Source organism: Haliaeetus leucocephalus, unplaced genomic scaffold (assembly GCF_000737465.1).
Source record: "Haliaeetus leucocephalus isolate CR32 unplaced genomic scaffold, Haliaeetus_leucocephalus-4.0 Scaffold451, whole genome shotgun sequence".
NCBI classification, from domain to species: Eukaryota; Metazoa; Chordata; class Aves; order Accipitriformes; family Accipitridae; genus Haliaeetus; species Haliaeetus leucocephalus.
The window spans coordinates 8,288,013-8,302,298 of NW_010972887.1; the positions used below are offsets into that span (position 1 = coordinate 8,288,013).

Sequence of the window (14,286 nt, forward strand, 5' to 3'; positions counted from 1 at the left end):
TTGGGGGAAGGGAGCAGGAGAAAGCTTGAATTTGTAGAAAGCTGGCACAAGTGTAATTGTGCCTTTTATTTGCTATCCAGGTGCATCAGATCAAGTTACAGACCAGCCTCCCCATAAAGGCAAATTTTCCTCAACCTGGTAGAAACTGCAGAAAATACATGTTAAGGAGATAAATTTTGCAACTGTAATGCATTTAAGTGATTTAATACCCTATCTTCCTACAGAGTAAAATTGGAAGAATTAAATGCTATTGAGCTGCCTGAAATACACTGAAATTTGCTACTTGATTAAAACTGGCTTGCCAATTTAAAAGTAACTTGCTTGTGCTATTCAAAGGGCATAAATAGAGCTATTTTGCAAGGGATCCGTGAAGAAGGATGTTGGCACTAGAGGCACAAAAAAAGATTCTTCTCATAGTTTTACCAACAACCCTCAAGCAGCTTCTGTGCATTAAGGGCCTGATGCTGCCTTATTGGAGTCAGTGAAAACTGGATCTCTGATCGTCCAGGGACACAAGAGCAAGGTAATTAGGATCAGGAAGGTGTGGTTCTGAAAACTGGTGCCTACTTGTAGTGGAGTTACTATATTTTTAATTCACATATTGGCATCTGTTTCTGTACTTTTTATTTTATTTTATTAAAAAAAATTAAATATGTAGCAGTTCTGATTTTGAGCTAGTACTTATTCTGCATGGAAAGACACTTTATGGTGTCCTAGCAAAGGATACAGAGACTGAGATGGTACCGAAAGATTACTCTGTCACTCCCTCCCAGGGCTTGGGGACCAGCTTATCCTGGCACAAGGAGTAGTAGCTTCCAAACAGGCTTGGTTTACTCCAGCGTTCCTGGCTATGCCATCCCCTTGCCTCTGTCTTCCTCCGAGTGGAAAGGCTGAGCAGGGGGAGGTAGGGAAACGTGTCTCAGCACAGTAAAACTCCACCTTGCTGTTAAAAGTAGCTTTAATCTCTTTCTGCAGAGTAGTGGGATAAATGGGATGACTGTAGGAATGAGGGTCTGTACTGAGTCAGACAAACGACTTGTCGTTCCACGTTTGGACTCCAGTAATGGATGACAGGAGATACCTATAGGAAAGAATAGGAAAGGACAACCTGTAAATAGAGTGTCAGGAGGGATGTGTCTTCTACATCAGAAAAAGGGGACATTACTGCAGAGCTGGCTAATTCAATAATGCATAATTGCATTTCATATTCTGTGCTTTGGGGGTATTTTTGTTTTCAAATGGCCACGTACGAATTCTTCTCTGTATGGGGAACAAAGATCTCTTAAGTTAGCCTTTATGCATCTTTAGCTGTTAATTTTTTCTCAGATTGGCTATTTTCATGGAAAGTATAATTTTATAGAAGTTATGCTAATGTATTTTGCTTCCAGTACCTATGACATTTTGTTATTACATTGACTTTAACGCTTCAACTCATTCAGAATAATGGTTATGGTATTAATGAAGGGGTTTGGTGCACATACAGTGTTTCGGCTAATTAGTTCCTTCAGGACAGAATTGTGATGATCTGTTGCTGTTTGTTTTCCACAGATTCTTCTTAATCCTGGGCTATTGTCAGAAGAAATCTGGACCATCCACAGAAAATAGTGTTGGAGGTACATTGCAAGTAGAGGTATGCTGTGGCTTTCTCAGTATCTACTGAAATACATTCATAAAGCCATGATTTAAAAAACAAATCTTAAGTAGGATGGCTAAATTCCCAATGCATAAAGTTGAACTTTCTGTTGATTGGTTTGTTGGCAAAACCATCTTTCAAATAATTCCTCTCCGTGTCAACTGGAAAAACAAAACAAAAAAAACAACAGGAAAAAGAAGGAAATCCTTTGACTTCTCTGCCATGGTCTGGAGTACCATTTTCAGTTCAATGCTTGGATTCACTCAGAGCTTTCTGCGCAGGCTCAGTGTACATCTACCTAGGCCTGTGCAGGGGTGCACCGAGAGATTTCTGAATGAATGCACTTGGCAGCTCAAAGCAACATCTCTGGTTTGGCGGGAGCCTCCACTCCAGCTTGTTTCTCCTGCTAGGATTTTGCATGGGCGGAGTGCCATTTAAGCTGATTCTGCTTTTTAATATCTGAACTAGGTCTCCAGTATCACTGCAGTTTGCTATGCATACCTGTGTGTATATATGTATGTGTGTACATCTAAATATCCAACTGACCAAAATGTTCATTGATCAGTTCTTCTCTATGAAGCCTTACCAAAGTACCTAGGCGGCCCCAAATAAATGGGCAAAGCACACCCAAAACATGTATCTCATCTCTCTGAACGTTCTACTTTGCAGTTCTCCAAAACTTGTGTACCATCACCAGGCATCTTCCTTAGCATTTCCTTGGCATGCACTTTAAAAAGAAAGAAATCTCATTTACACTCATGATCTTTAATGCTGTGCCACTGATAAGTGCACTTACAATTCAGATGAGATAGCTTATCTGAAGTCAACAGACATACATTGGTCTATATCGGATAAGGAATTGGTCTTGGGTTCTAGGCTGTTGGTGTTAAAAATGACATTTTCCTGCATTTTGCTTTCTGTAATGGTATTGTAATCCTGTCTGTTTGTAGTAGGATATAAAGGAGCTCAGTTTTGGTGTTGATTTTTAGGAATGCTTACAAGGAAGCTATAAGGTTGACATTGCTTAGAAGGACAAATAGATTAAAGAAAGAATGTTAACTTTTTTAAGTTTGTGGAAATTTAAGTACTCTGTACAGGATCCTGGCCAGCAGAAGGCAGTAACCGCTCAGCTTTGCATTGTTCATCATTGCGTGCTTGCTTGCATTAACCATCTTCACAGTATAGATCTACAGACTGAATTTTCAAGGTTTCAGGAGTAGTTCATAGCAAATTTATTGTTCTACATGCTCAGTTCTTTATGATTTCCCCTAATAATGTGTTCCCTTTCTTTCCTAGGCCTAAGAGTTTTGCTTTTCATGTACAATAATACTCAGCATGTTGTTATTCTATCACATGCTAGCCAGAGCCTTTCTTCCGTTCTTCATCCTGTCAGGAAATTGGGTTTCAGCTGAGAACATCAACTTTTACAATGTGAGACCTCCACTAGACCGTAAGTAGACAGTTATGCTTTTTTTGTGTATGCAATTGTAGCTTAACATAGTTAATTGCCATATTCTTTCAATCCTTTGGTTTTTAGGTGTTTGTCTTCTTCAAATGTGAAGGATAAAAAGTTTAAAATAAAACTTTAGCTTTTCAACCCAGAGCAGTTTAGTTTATTTCTAAGATTTTATAAGTTGACTGCATGAAAACAAACAATTGCATGCATTGCTAAATTAAAGAGTGCATGAGGGCTTTCACATTTGAAGTGCTTTTGTGTTATATTTTTCTGTCTCTGAAATGTCTTCCTACAGAGCAAATTATGCAGTGGATTTCTCATAAATAATAGAGAACAGATGTTTTTGTCTTTTATCTTGTTGGGGTTTTTGTAAGGGAAAGAATAGGTGTGCTGTACGCAATTAATTCCAACTCAAGGTAATTAAAAACCTTGTGAGACCTGTGAAGCCAGTTGTCACTAATAGCATCATTTTTTTGCCTCTTATCTAGCACCACAAGTGTTCTATCCCTTCATTTAAGGGGAGAAGATTTTCATTACATGTATCATCAGAACAGTCAGTACAGCTAGATATAATAGGTATATATGTGCATCTAAGGAACTGTGCATCTTAAAATCATTTATATATTTATATAATGTAAATAAGATTTTAAAATAGTCCTCAGAGAGATCCCTTTGTCAAAGGGATCAAAATTCTCCAGAGTTGGAGATCAAGATCTGAAGCTGGTTTTGAAGATGTAGTTTTTCATCAAAGGAATCAAAAGCCATTTGAATGTAGATTGTGTTTGTGTATCTGTACAAACATACATGCGGATGTAGTATCATGTGCATACATATAAGATGTTCTCTCTTTCCTGTTTTTCCCACCACTACTTAAACGGTATTTTGGATTGAGAGAGAATGAAAACAGAAGGAGGTGTTTAAAGTTCAGGCATAGCGAAACCAGTTAAAAATGTAAAAGCTTTCAACAAAACTTATTTCATATGTTTTATTTGTCTAACAGTGATGTATCATTGAAAATATGTAAATGTATGTAATTTTTTTAAGTATATGTGTGTACAAGCACTTAGAGTGTTATTTTGAACATTTTATTTTTTTCTTAATACTTGCAAACTTACTATATTTTAATACTTTTAAAGCCACTCCGTTTCCAAACAGTTTTAAGTGCTTTACCTGTGATAATGCAGTGGACAATTACAACTGTAACAGATGGGCTGAAGATAGATGGTGTCCTGAAAGTAAGTGCGTCTGTACTAAGGAGATTCTTTATGATAGTTAAATTTGCTTCTCCCTGACTCAGCCATCTTGTAGAAATCTAACTGAATAGGATTAACATGCCAACACAGTGGTGCCCTCAGTTGTGTTATTAGTAATACTGAATCATACGATTTCTGCTGAGGCGAATATTTTGACCATTTCAGAGTGCAAAGCAACAGTAAAAAGCTATTTATATCTATCTATATATGTATAAAACATTGTATATAATATATAATGCATTATTAATATAGTAGTTAATTTATTGTTAATATATCAATAACATATTAATTAATTTTATATATGTGTGTGTGTATATAGCTATGTGTTTCCTAGGAATTAATTTTAAAGATGTTTAAAAAAACTTAAGAATTGCCTTTGTAGCCTCATCCCCTTCCTTTTGGATACCATCCCAAGTTATAATGGTCTCTTTAGGCTATAGGCTTGCTTGTGAGGAGCAAGACCTGAATGACTAGGGATCATACTTGTATAGGAGAATGATAGATATACAGAAAAGAATGGAAATATGTTTCCTCATTTTTCTTCGCAGCGATATTCACAGTAACAGTGGGAAAGGGGAAGAAACAAACTAAAGGAATGAGGAAACGTCTGAAACAAAGCAAGAATGTGCTGCAAAAAAAGAGTAGAGAATGGAAGATAAACGTGTAGATTATAGTGCTAATGAGTAGTTTAAATGATAGCAGCCTTTCTGGAGGTTTGTAGGGTCTGTTAAGCTTAAGATTTCACCACCAATGAATTTCTTGCTAAATGGTATTTTGATCAAGTTGAAAAATGGCTTTATACAGCCCAAATAAGTAATTTTTTAGGAATATTTTGCTAAACTGTGTGAGGTTCTTAAACCCTGTAAAAGAATGAATACTTTATGCAAATAAACATTTTAAATTTTATTTTGTAGATACTCAGTACTGTTTGACAGTTCATCTCTTCACAGACCATGGGAAGAGTACATCAGTCACCAAAAAATGTGCTACTGGAGAAGAATGCCATTTTGTAGGCTGCCACCGTCACAGGGAAAGTGGCCACACAGTAAGCACTACTCTTTGTATAAAAGCAGCACATTGGTTTTGAGGTTTGCATTTCAGTACTTGTTTTTCCTGCTGAGCTGAAGAGGATGTGCCAAGATATACTCTGCAGTATTTAACAATAGAAATCAAATTTCTGCAACAGAAGCATGACTACCCCTTTCTTCCTACTTTCTTATTTGTGTTGCTATGAGACAGGATGTACTAACAACTTCTAAAGAAACACCTGAGCTTTCTGGGGCATTGCTAGTGTGTACCCAATGCATTGGCCTTGGTTTCTGAGTTCTGAGTAAGGTGCCCAGGTAGGCGATGCAACCTGCACCGATGTCTGTGGTGCTGCGGCTGTGTCACTGTCAGCCCTTGGGCAAGCCAGACTGGGAGTTTGGTACGCCAGTCATGTCTCTGCGTAGCATAGCTTGGATAACACTGCACGGTACACAAAGCAAGACTGTATTTGTCCACGAAGGCCATCCTCTTAAGCAAGATACAACTGAGGTTTTTGTTTCATGGCAAAAAAATCAAGCATATCCCACCAAAGTATTATTTACTGCAGTAAAGTATTACCCACTAATTCCTAAATAGTTGCGAAGGTCAGTTTTGTTATTTTTAAAATGAAAGATTTCAGACACCAAAAATGAGGCAGACAACATCCATGCTAAATATAAAAGGATCTGTATGTTAGTTGAGTCGACTACCATTGTTTTCAACAGGTTTTGGTGAACTGAGGGTGTGAAATGACTATGCAGCCTACCTTCTGCCACATTTTATCTTAGAAGAGTTCTTGTGACTTTGGATTAGGTAAAAATTGGCGTTCTCTTGGCTTTTCTAGTAAGGACTGTCAAGTAAGAAAAATTATTTTCAGATTCCCTCCTGAAAATCAGCTGTGTCAGTGGTTCTGTGGCACTAGAAAACTGAAAAAAGAAAGTCTGAAGTTCAGCATGCAAAGCTACACTGAATACAAAAGCTTGAGGGGGAAAATGGATGGGAACAGAGTTTTTGCAGTCAGAATTTTTTATCTTAAAAAGCTGAAACTCGAAACATTCAAATGCATGTTTTTAGCTCATGTGTTAGAAAGGGGAAGTGGTGGAAAGCTTTCTCCATTTTCTACAATGTTAGTGAACTTGTCAGTACAGCTAACGTGGCTGTATTACATCACATCACAGTTTCAAAGCCCAGTGACAGCACTAGGTGATAAGTTACTCTAGGAAGGCTGTGCTGCAAGATTTGGAAGAGAAGTTGTAGCATATATGCTCCATCTGCTGCCTTGGGTCAGGCTGCCAGGTGGAAGCGATGAGTCTGTTTAGCTGTAATCTTTGCAACCAGTTGAAAGAAGTTACATCTCTCAAAGCCACTGCTGAATTACTCTATGTCCAGTGATCTCCTTTTTTCTCAACAGGAATGTGTTTCTTGCTGCGAAGGCATGATTTGCAATGTAGAAATACCAACCAATCACACAAATGCAGTATTTGCTGTATTGCATGCCCGGAGAACATCGGATGGCAGCAGGCGGACAGTCAACGTGGCAGTGCTTGTATCAGTCATGATGATCACGTTGTTGTGATGCACCATCTTCCCATTATATCTGCTTGAGAGGGTCCACTTTTCTGTGGGCCATAAGAAACTGTAAGAAGATTGTTACAGTATGTGCAAGGAGAAATCACTGATGCTTCTTAATTATGGAAAATGTAAGGGGACAGTGGAAAGGCAAGAGTACATCATGAAGTCCTTGGATATTTTAGTGAAGATACTTCATATGGCCTGCGGTATTTGAAAAAAAACAAAACACAACAACCCACTGCTTGACTAGGCAGTGGGGTGAACTCAAGTTGTTATAATTCACTATGTTATGATGAAAATGCACATATGCTTGGCATGTTTTTTGAACAGAGAAAAGTGTCTGTAGACAATCACTTTCCCAGGTGAGATAAAAAGGAACTTTTGATGGGCAATGCGCCAACAGGTATCTCAATGGAAACTGGTTTTAAACTGGTTTTCGTTGTGCATAAATAACATGGAGTTTCTTGTCTCGATCAACAGGTGTATTTAAGCTTATCCTTAGTTATGGTTTTCATAGAGAACATGTATGGTTTTCATAGAGAACATATGTGTGAGAAATTTTTTTTCTGTTTTGATCAGAGCTATCGTTTCTACTGGAAATAATACAAAATAATACTTTATATCTTTCTTTTCTGTAAAATGTTGTCTCACACTCAGATTTTAAAACGGTGTGAAGTTATGTAGAATTTCTGTCTAAAAATTATGAACTGTTTGAGCACCTAAATCAGAATTCCTTTCCCTCCCACAAAGGGATTATTTTCTTGCAAGAGAATCTCACCCCAGCTGAATCTTTGTCTTTGTGATATTGTTCAAAGTGGTGGTAATGCCATGACTTTGAAATTGCAGCTTTGGTCAAGCAGCTACATTATCATAAAAATTTTAAGTGGGCACTTGGTATAAATAAGGAGAGAAGTCTGCTGTGTTCTCTCTTGATTTGCAGAAGTTTCTCCCAGAAATGTTACTGTCCATGATGGATCTTTGACTTGTAAGTCAGCACTGTTGGATACCCCAGACCTCTGGACATCATTGTTAGGTAGCTTTGCCACCCCCATTTGAAAAATTTGGGCCAAGATTCTATTTTTCATTACAATATTGGGGGGTTTAATGTGGTTTATTTGCAGTTTGACCATTTGACTCCTTAGGTTTTAGATGCCTGTTTACCAGTTAGATGAACAGCTGCAAATTTGACAAATAATAGAGTTTAGATTACAGTTAGATGTACTAAAATCTTCTTTGTTTTCCTGTGTAAACCTTGTGATGTGGACCAGCATAAATGAGCCACTTGTGTGAACTCTCACACCTTCTAGCACAGAACAGTGCTTTCCAGGGCTCTGATAGATCGAGCTGTTATAGACTGGCCTAAACACAGTCTTTAATAGGTCAGACTTACAGCATCTGCATTGGCTACTTCATTAATGCTTATGTTCTTTGCACTGCAAACGCCTTGATTGTAGAGACCAGCAGGTACTGATATTATAGGACTTCTCAGTATGGTTTTATGTGATCCAAAATCCTAACAGATTTCAGCTGCTCCTGTTTGCCCAATTGTGTTTCTTCCAACTCCTTGCCATCTTCATAAACTTTCTCTGACAACCTAAGATACTGTAGCACAGCTAAGGATTTCACCCAGCAGGGCTGAAGAACTGCATTTCACTTTTTTACATAAATATTGGCTTAATTATTTTCTGTCTTACGTTGCTAAATGTATTTAGACTAGAACTGAAAAACAGATTTTGAAATGTTTTCAGTTTCGTTTACGTTCTAAAATTGCCTACACAATATTTTTAGAATATATAAATATGTCTAAAAGTCAGTCTGTGATTTGTTGACAGGCAATTGCGTAGTTTCAAAAACTGGATGGGAACACTTTTTCCTTGCCGATGCAAAATACCTCTCACTAAGTCAAGGTTTTCCAAGTTCTGGGTTCTGATGACCATTGCTGTGCCATGCAACAGGCCAAGATGCTGAGGATGTTTTGAGGAAATTTTTCCTTTGTGATCACCTCTAGGTAACATATCTATAGTATTAATCTTGGTGTCAGACATAGTACATTCAGTGTTTTTCATCATTAAACATCATCTTTTGCTACATGATCTACAGGGTGCTTGAACTTTTTTCGTGTGGGAAAATCATTCCAGGTTTGCTCTCTGCTCAATGGCGAATTCCTTAGTAAAGTGAAACCAGTTGTCTTCCACGTTTTGGGTCATGGTATTTTTCCTGGTTTTGCCTCTAAGCACTAGGTGCTCCCATAATTCAGTTTCTGGGAATAATTATTGCAATCTTAACAAGGCCTTAAAGTACCCTATAGTCTTATATGAATTTACTGAAAATAATTTCCAATAATCTAAGTGCTGACATTTGTTTACACTGCAAATGCCATTCCAGAGCATTTGGGAGGCCAGGGAGACCCTGGAGAGCTGCCCAGAGGGAGGGTGCAGGGGCAGAGGAAATGGGCTGCAGGTTCTCTGCAACTGCCAAAAGACCTTTTGGGAGGGGAGGTCTCCGTCTGTTTGTTTTTCTTCGTTGAACATCCCCCCCCCCCCGTTTGCCATACTGAAAAGTTAAGAAATCCACTCATAATTTAAGTACTTAATGCATTTAGTAAAGAATTGTTTGGAATTAAAAAAAAAGAAAAGAAAAAAAGAATTCCACTGAAGTGCAAAAATAGTATGCTTGATTTTAATTGTAATCTTTTTAAAATTAACAATAAAGACAGCAACCTGGGTATATGAAAGGATTTGGTGTTGCCAAAGGTTTATTTTTTAGCGTAATAGAATTCCAGTAGTGGAGGATATTAAGGATGAGTTCTAGTCATCTTGATACATCAATACCTTTGTTATTGCAAAGTTTAGGACTGTTGTTTCTAGAAAAATGAATATGCAAAAGCTGTTAATGCAATGTTAATGCTGCACAAATAGGCACTTGGCTGAAGAAATATAGAATTTAAGAGTGAATATCAATTTTACCCTTTGCTGCTTTTTATGTATGTAAAAACCTGTATGCTTCTGCTTACATTTTATTTTAGGCCAATGTTAAATGCTAACTTTGTAGGAACAGCAGTATGTGCTGATTATTAGAGAAAATAGTGCTAAAATTCACCAGAGTGTGTATTTTTGGCATGACTAATGATTGACTGCATAGGCAATCTTAACGTTAATTTATGGTAGAATGTTTATATTTTATTAAATAGATTCACGTATCAGGTATATTTGCTGTTCAGATACCTGTCTGAAGTACTCACTGAAGAACTTACAAGAGTATTATTTAATTCGAGAAAAACAATTTTCAGGCGCTCCATAATGTATGTATTTCATGCATCTCAATTTTGGTTCACAGATGTTGTACCTTAAATATGTATGACTTGCTAATGCCTAAATTAGCCACGCAACTAATGAAGTTTCTGTAAGTGCACATCCATAACTTTATATGCAGAAATGTGTTTGCTAATACTTCTGTGTACATCCAGCTTCCAACAATAACATGTTAAATACTGTATTCTCACTCAGTAATGGGGCAGATGTTTATCTCCAGAGACAGCAGGCGCTGACTAAAATCATTGGGTGCCAAACTCACGTGCATTCATGGGCAAAATGGTCCCCTTGTGTTGCCCTTAGAACCTGAAAAGAATTCATAAGTAACAGCAAGTAGATTGATTTTTTGCAGTCGAGGAAAGATAAGTATCATTTTATGATCTATGTGTGTAATGATTTTTTTTTTTTTACATTGCACTGGACGGTCCATAGAAGATTTATTTTTAAAAGCTTAAATACAGAAAAACTTCTTCACTATTCGATGTTGGTTTGTATGATGCTTTCTGACTGCAGTGTTACTGTTTTAAATCTTCTCCAGAAATGGCACTTTTAATTAAAAATATTAAAACATTTGCTGGTGGAAAATGTTTGTGGTGAAAAAGATAAAAATACTTTTGCTGCTTAAGACAACAAGACCAGTTGTTGGCATTGGGGAACGTGTTGAGCTCAAATTGCACTGAGGGCAGATTCTGTGGCTCTTTCTCTTCTGATATATGCTAGAAATTCACTGAGGGGCAGGCTAGGAGGTATCCTGAGTACAGCAAGGTAGGAGGGATGTGCAGCTGACCAAAAACATGGGGGCAGCAAGCCTAGACAGGAGAGCATTTGAGCCCTGGGGCGGGCAGGGGGGAACAGATCGCTATTTTGACTTTCCCAGTTGGTGTAATTGTTTCCAGGGTCATCACATTTTGCATGGGATGGAGATCCCCTTTTCCCCAGGCAGTGTAAGTCAGAACCCTTTTAGTGATGTGAAAGAGCTCTGCCACTTCAGAAAATGGAAAAAGGGAGAAACTGTTCATCTCTACTTGAGCCAGCTGAGAGAGATGCCCCTTCCCATCGGTTTCTCATGTATATGTTAGACTCAGAAAGCGTGCAGCAAATCAGCAGTTGTGGATTTAATTCCAGTTTCTAAGTGACAGTCACCCTTCTTTCCTGGCTTTGCATTGCAAGGCGTAGCAATGTAAACATAGCTTTACATTGCATATATAGCTCCATTGAAGAAAAGATCACAGGTACCATTATGGATAATATATGTGTGTATATCGGTGTATCCTGGGAAGACTGCCTGTTAAACTCCTGCTACAGCTAAGGAAACACTGGCAAAATCTTAGTTTAAATGAAATTCTGTCGTGGCTTCAGTACGGTATATAATTTTATCTGCTTTGACTTTTACCAGCAGTGGCTTCAGGAATCTTTACCGATGCCATCCTCCCTTCTTGGAGGGCAGTTTATCCTGATAGAGACAGGCTGTGCCCAGAGGCATTTAAAAGGCACAAAGAAAACTAGATTTCATTTGCATTTCTGAAAATGTGATTGCTGTAGTTATTAGTAAAGTAATTTTTAGTATAGTTTTGTAGTATTTAAGTTGAAAGAAACTTTTACTATTGCATTTAATCAGAAAAGCGTCAAAGCAAGCAGTGTGCTTCTACACAGGCCTCTTAACTTACCAGAAAAATTGAAGTCCAGGTGCAGGTTAAAAATCCAATTTAAGGAAACGAGCAGCACACAGTCAAGTCAACTCACTTAAACAGGACAAAATGCCAATTTCAGATTTTTGTAGCAAATACCATCAAAAGAAGATTTAAGATAAAAAAAAAAAATCTACCTATTTCAGAGCACAAAGCCATTTCTGTAGAAAACATTTGTTTGTTTAACATCTCTTGACTCTAGAAGAAGCCCTGTAAGATGTGCATGATTTTTTGTAGTGCTTGCTGTTTGCAGGTGTTTCAAATTGAGAAAATAAGGCCAGCCGCCCTCTCTTAAAAGGAGCAGAGGGAGCTTATTTCCTGCTCCCTTCACGCCAGCAACTGTTCCTGTGTTCTAGCTCTTGTATTTGGGCAGGATAATCTGGAGCAGGAGCAGTTTATTGAGTGCTTGAGGATCTTTCTGGTCTTCGCGTCTCCTCTGTTTTCAGCTAAGGAAGAAACTTGTCAGCTGTGGAGCTCAGAGGAAAAGGTAGGGTTATTGTTGCTCCCTGTAGATTTAGGGTTTGCAGTGATACAGGTCAGTGCAACCTTGATGGAGAAACAGTGTCAGATTCACAGCTGGGGCAAATAACAGCCTGGCCAAAAGCCAGGCAAATGATGTAAATAAAGGTCAGGACAATTTAGCTTCCTGCAAGAATAAGGCAGGCCCCAGGTAACTAATTAGTCTGACTTATCTCTCTGCAGAAAGTACGTGTCTGGTGTTTTGTATGAACTTTTAATATCATCTGTTCTGCTGTTGTCTTCAAGAAATCAAGGAGATGCAGAAAAACAGCTGTAAGTTTGGGGGAGAGGGTTGAAGAACATAAAAGAATTAATGTGTTTAGTATTCACGCTTCATTATTTTAGATTGTTTAAATTTTATGGTGGTTTGGTAAGGTCATTTTTAGCATCGTTGTCAGTACTGTATTGAGAAGCTGCTGTTAAAGGAGGGAAAACTGTGATGTTTGATGTTTGGATAGATTTATGCTAGGAGAAAGGTAACATTGTTATATAGGGGTTTAAAGGTCACATTGCACAGTTCATTTGTGTTAATTTGTCCCAGTCTTAGTATTTATTGTTAGGGGTTTTTTAATCTCTGCCCTTTGATCTGTTCCACTGTAACCAGGGTGATATGGTGCTGTTCTGGAATGGGAATGCTGTGGCAAAATGAACTGTATTAAGTAGAAAATACATATGTGAGTGGAGGTGGGCTAAACAGAATACTAAATAAGATGAAAAATAAGTGAATGACAAGTTCACTTGCAATTATTTTCACTGAATTTATACAAAATATGTCTCATGTAATTTGAAGAAAGTATGTATGTTTTAGGTCTTACAAGCTGTCATAGTGTTTCCTCAGGGTTTTAGTTTCACAGATTCCATTGTGTGTTCCCCCTACCCTGAAAAAGAAAAAAAATAATCTCTTGCACATGGCTACATCCCACAAACTTGTTACAAACGGCACTTCCTTACTGATCTTAGGCTTTCCCATGTCCGTTTTTGGCTAGGATTCAAAGAATTTGTTAAGAATAGAGTTCCCCACAATGCACCCACACTAAATGAAGGATGAAAATGGTTGATCCCAAACCATTCAGATTTAATTTGTGGCCAATCTGCAAAGGAATATAAATCTGAAAGCCTGTCATTAACAGGAGGAAGAATAAGCATGAACTCCAAGTTGTGGTCGTAGGTAAGTATTTTCAAATGAATTGATCGTTTTTGTCAGATTGACTTGGTTATCAGCTGGCTGTAACACTATAAGTTTAAATGTACTCTTTATAGCAAAGTACTTCTTGGTGTCTCTTTTAAAGATATTGCATTCTTTAGATTTTTGCTTTTGTGGGAATAATCAGAAAAGAACATTGCCAGTTGTGTTCATTCTTGTGAACTACAGGGAGAAAATAGTTTTGCAGAGTGCAGATGACTGGATGCCAGCAACTATGAGTAGACATGAGGAAAAAATTCTTTGCAGTGAGGGCCAGAAAGATTTTTTCAGAACTAAACTGGATAAAATCCTAAGCAACCTAATGTAGCTTCTAAGTTATCCTTGCTCACAGCAGAAGGGTTGTGCCAGAGACCTTCAGAAGTTTCCTTCCAGGCTTATTTCTTTATATGATTCTGAGTTTGTACCAGAAACTACATTGCAGCTGATTTTTCTTTCTGTCCATCTCTCTATTTGGTTAAGTGTGCATTATGTAGCATTCATACAGAGAGGTCCTCAGAGTATTTTTTACTGAATTTTGCCTCTTGAGAATGCAGGGAACGTATTATCCTCATTTTAGACTGAGGGATTCAGGCAAAGATTTGCTCAAGATTTATGTTGGGGAATGGTTTTACTAGAGGCACTTTG

At 37.8% G+C, this 14,286-nt stretch overlaps 1 protein-coding gene across 1 annotated transcript; it reads left to right on the forward strand.

Moving 5' to 3' along the window:
• The first annotated feature begins 2,968 nt into the window (after nt 1-2,968).
• LYPD6B (LY6/PLAUR domain containing 6B) lies at nt 2,969-6,944 on the forward strand. The gene is made up of 4 exons (XM_010575230.1): nt 2,969-3,083; nt 4,226-4,324; nt 5,257-5,387; nt 6,780-6,944. The coding sequence occupies exons 1-4, from the start codon at nt 2,969-2,971 to the stop codon at nt 6,942-6,944; spliced, it is 510 nt and encodes a 169-aa protein (XP_010573532.1).
• The last annotated feature ends 7,342 nt before the right edge of the window (nt 6,945-14,286 follow it).

Excerpts from the sequence above, each read along its gene's own strand:
- LYPD6B (XM_010575230.1), top strand. The coding sequence starts at position 2,969 with ATGTTGTTATTCTATCACATGCTAGCCAGAGCCTTTCTTCCGTTCTTC. Across the intron at positions 4,325-5,256 it reads AGATAGATGGTGTCCTGAAA|ATACTCAGTACTGTTTGACA; the intron begins GTAAGTGCGTCT and ends TTTATTTTGTAG. Across the intron at positions 5,388-6,779 it reads ACAGGGAAAGTGGCCACACA|GAATGTGTTTCTTGCTGCGA; the intron begins GTAAGCACTACT and ends TTTTCTCAACAG.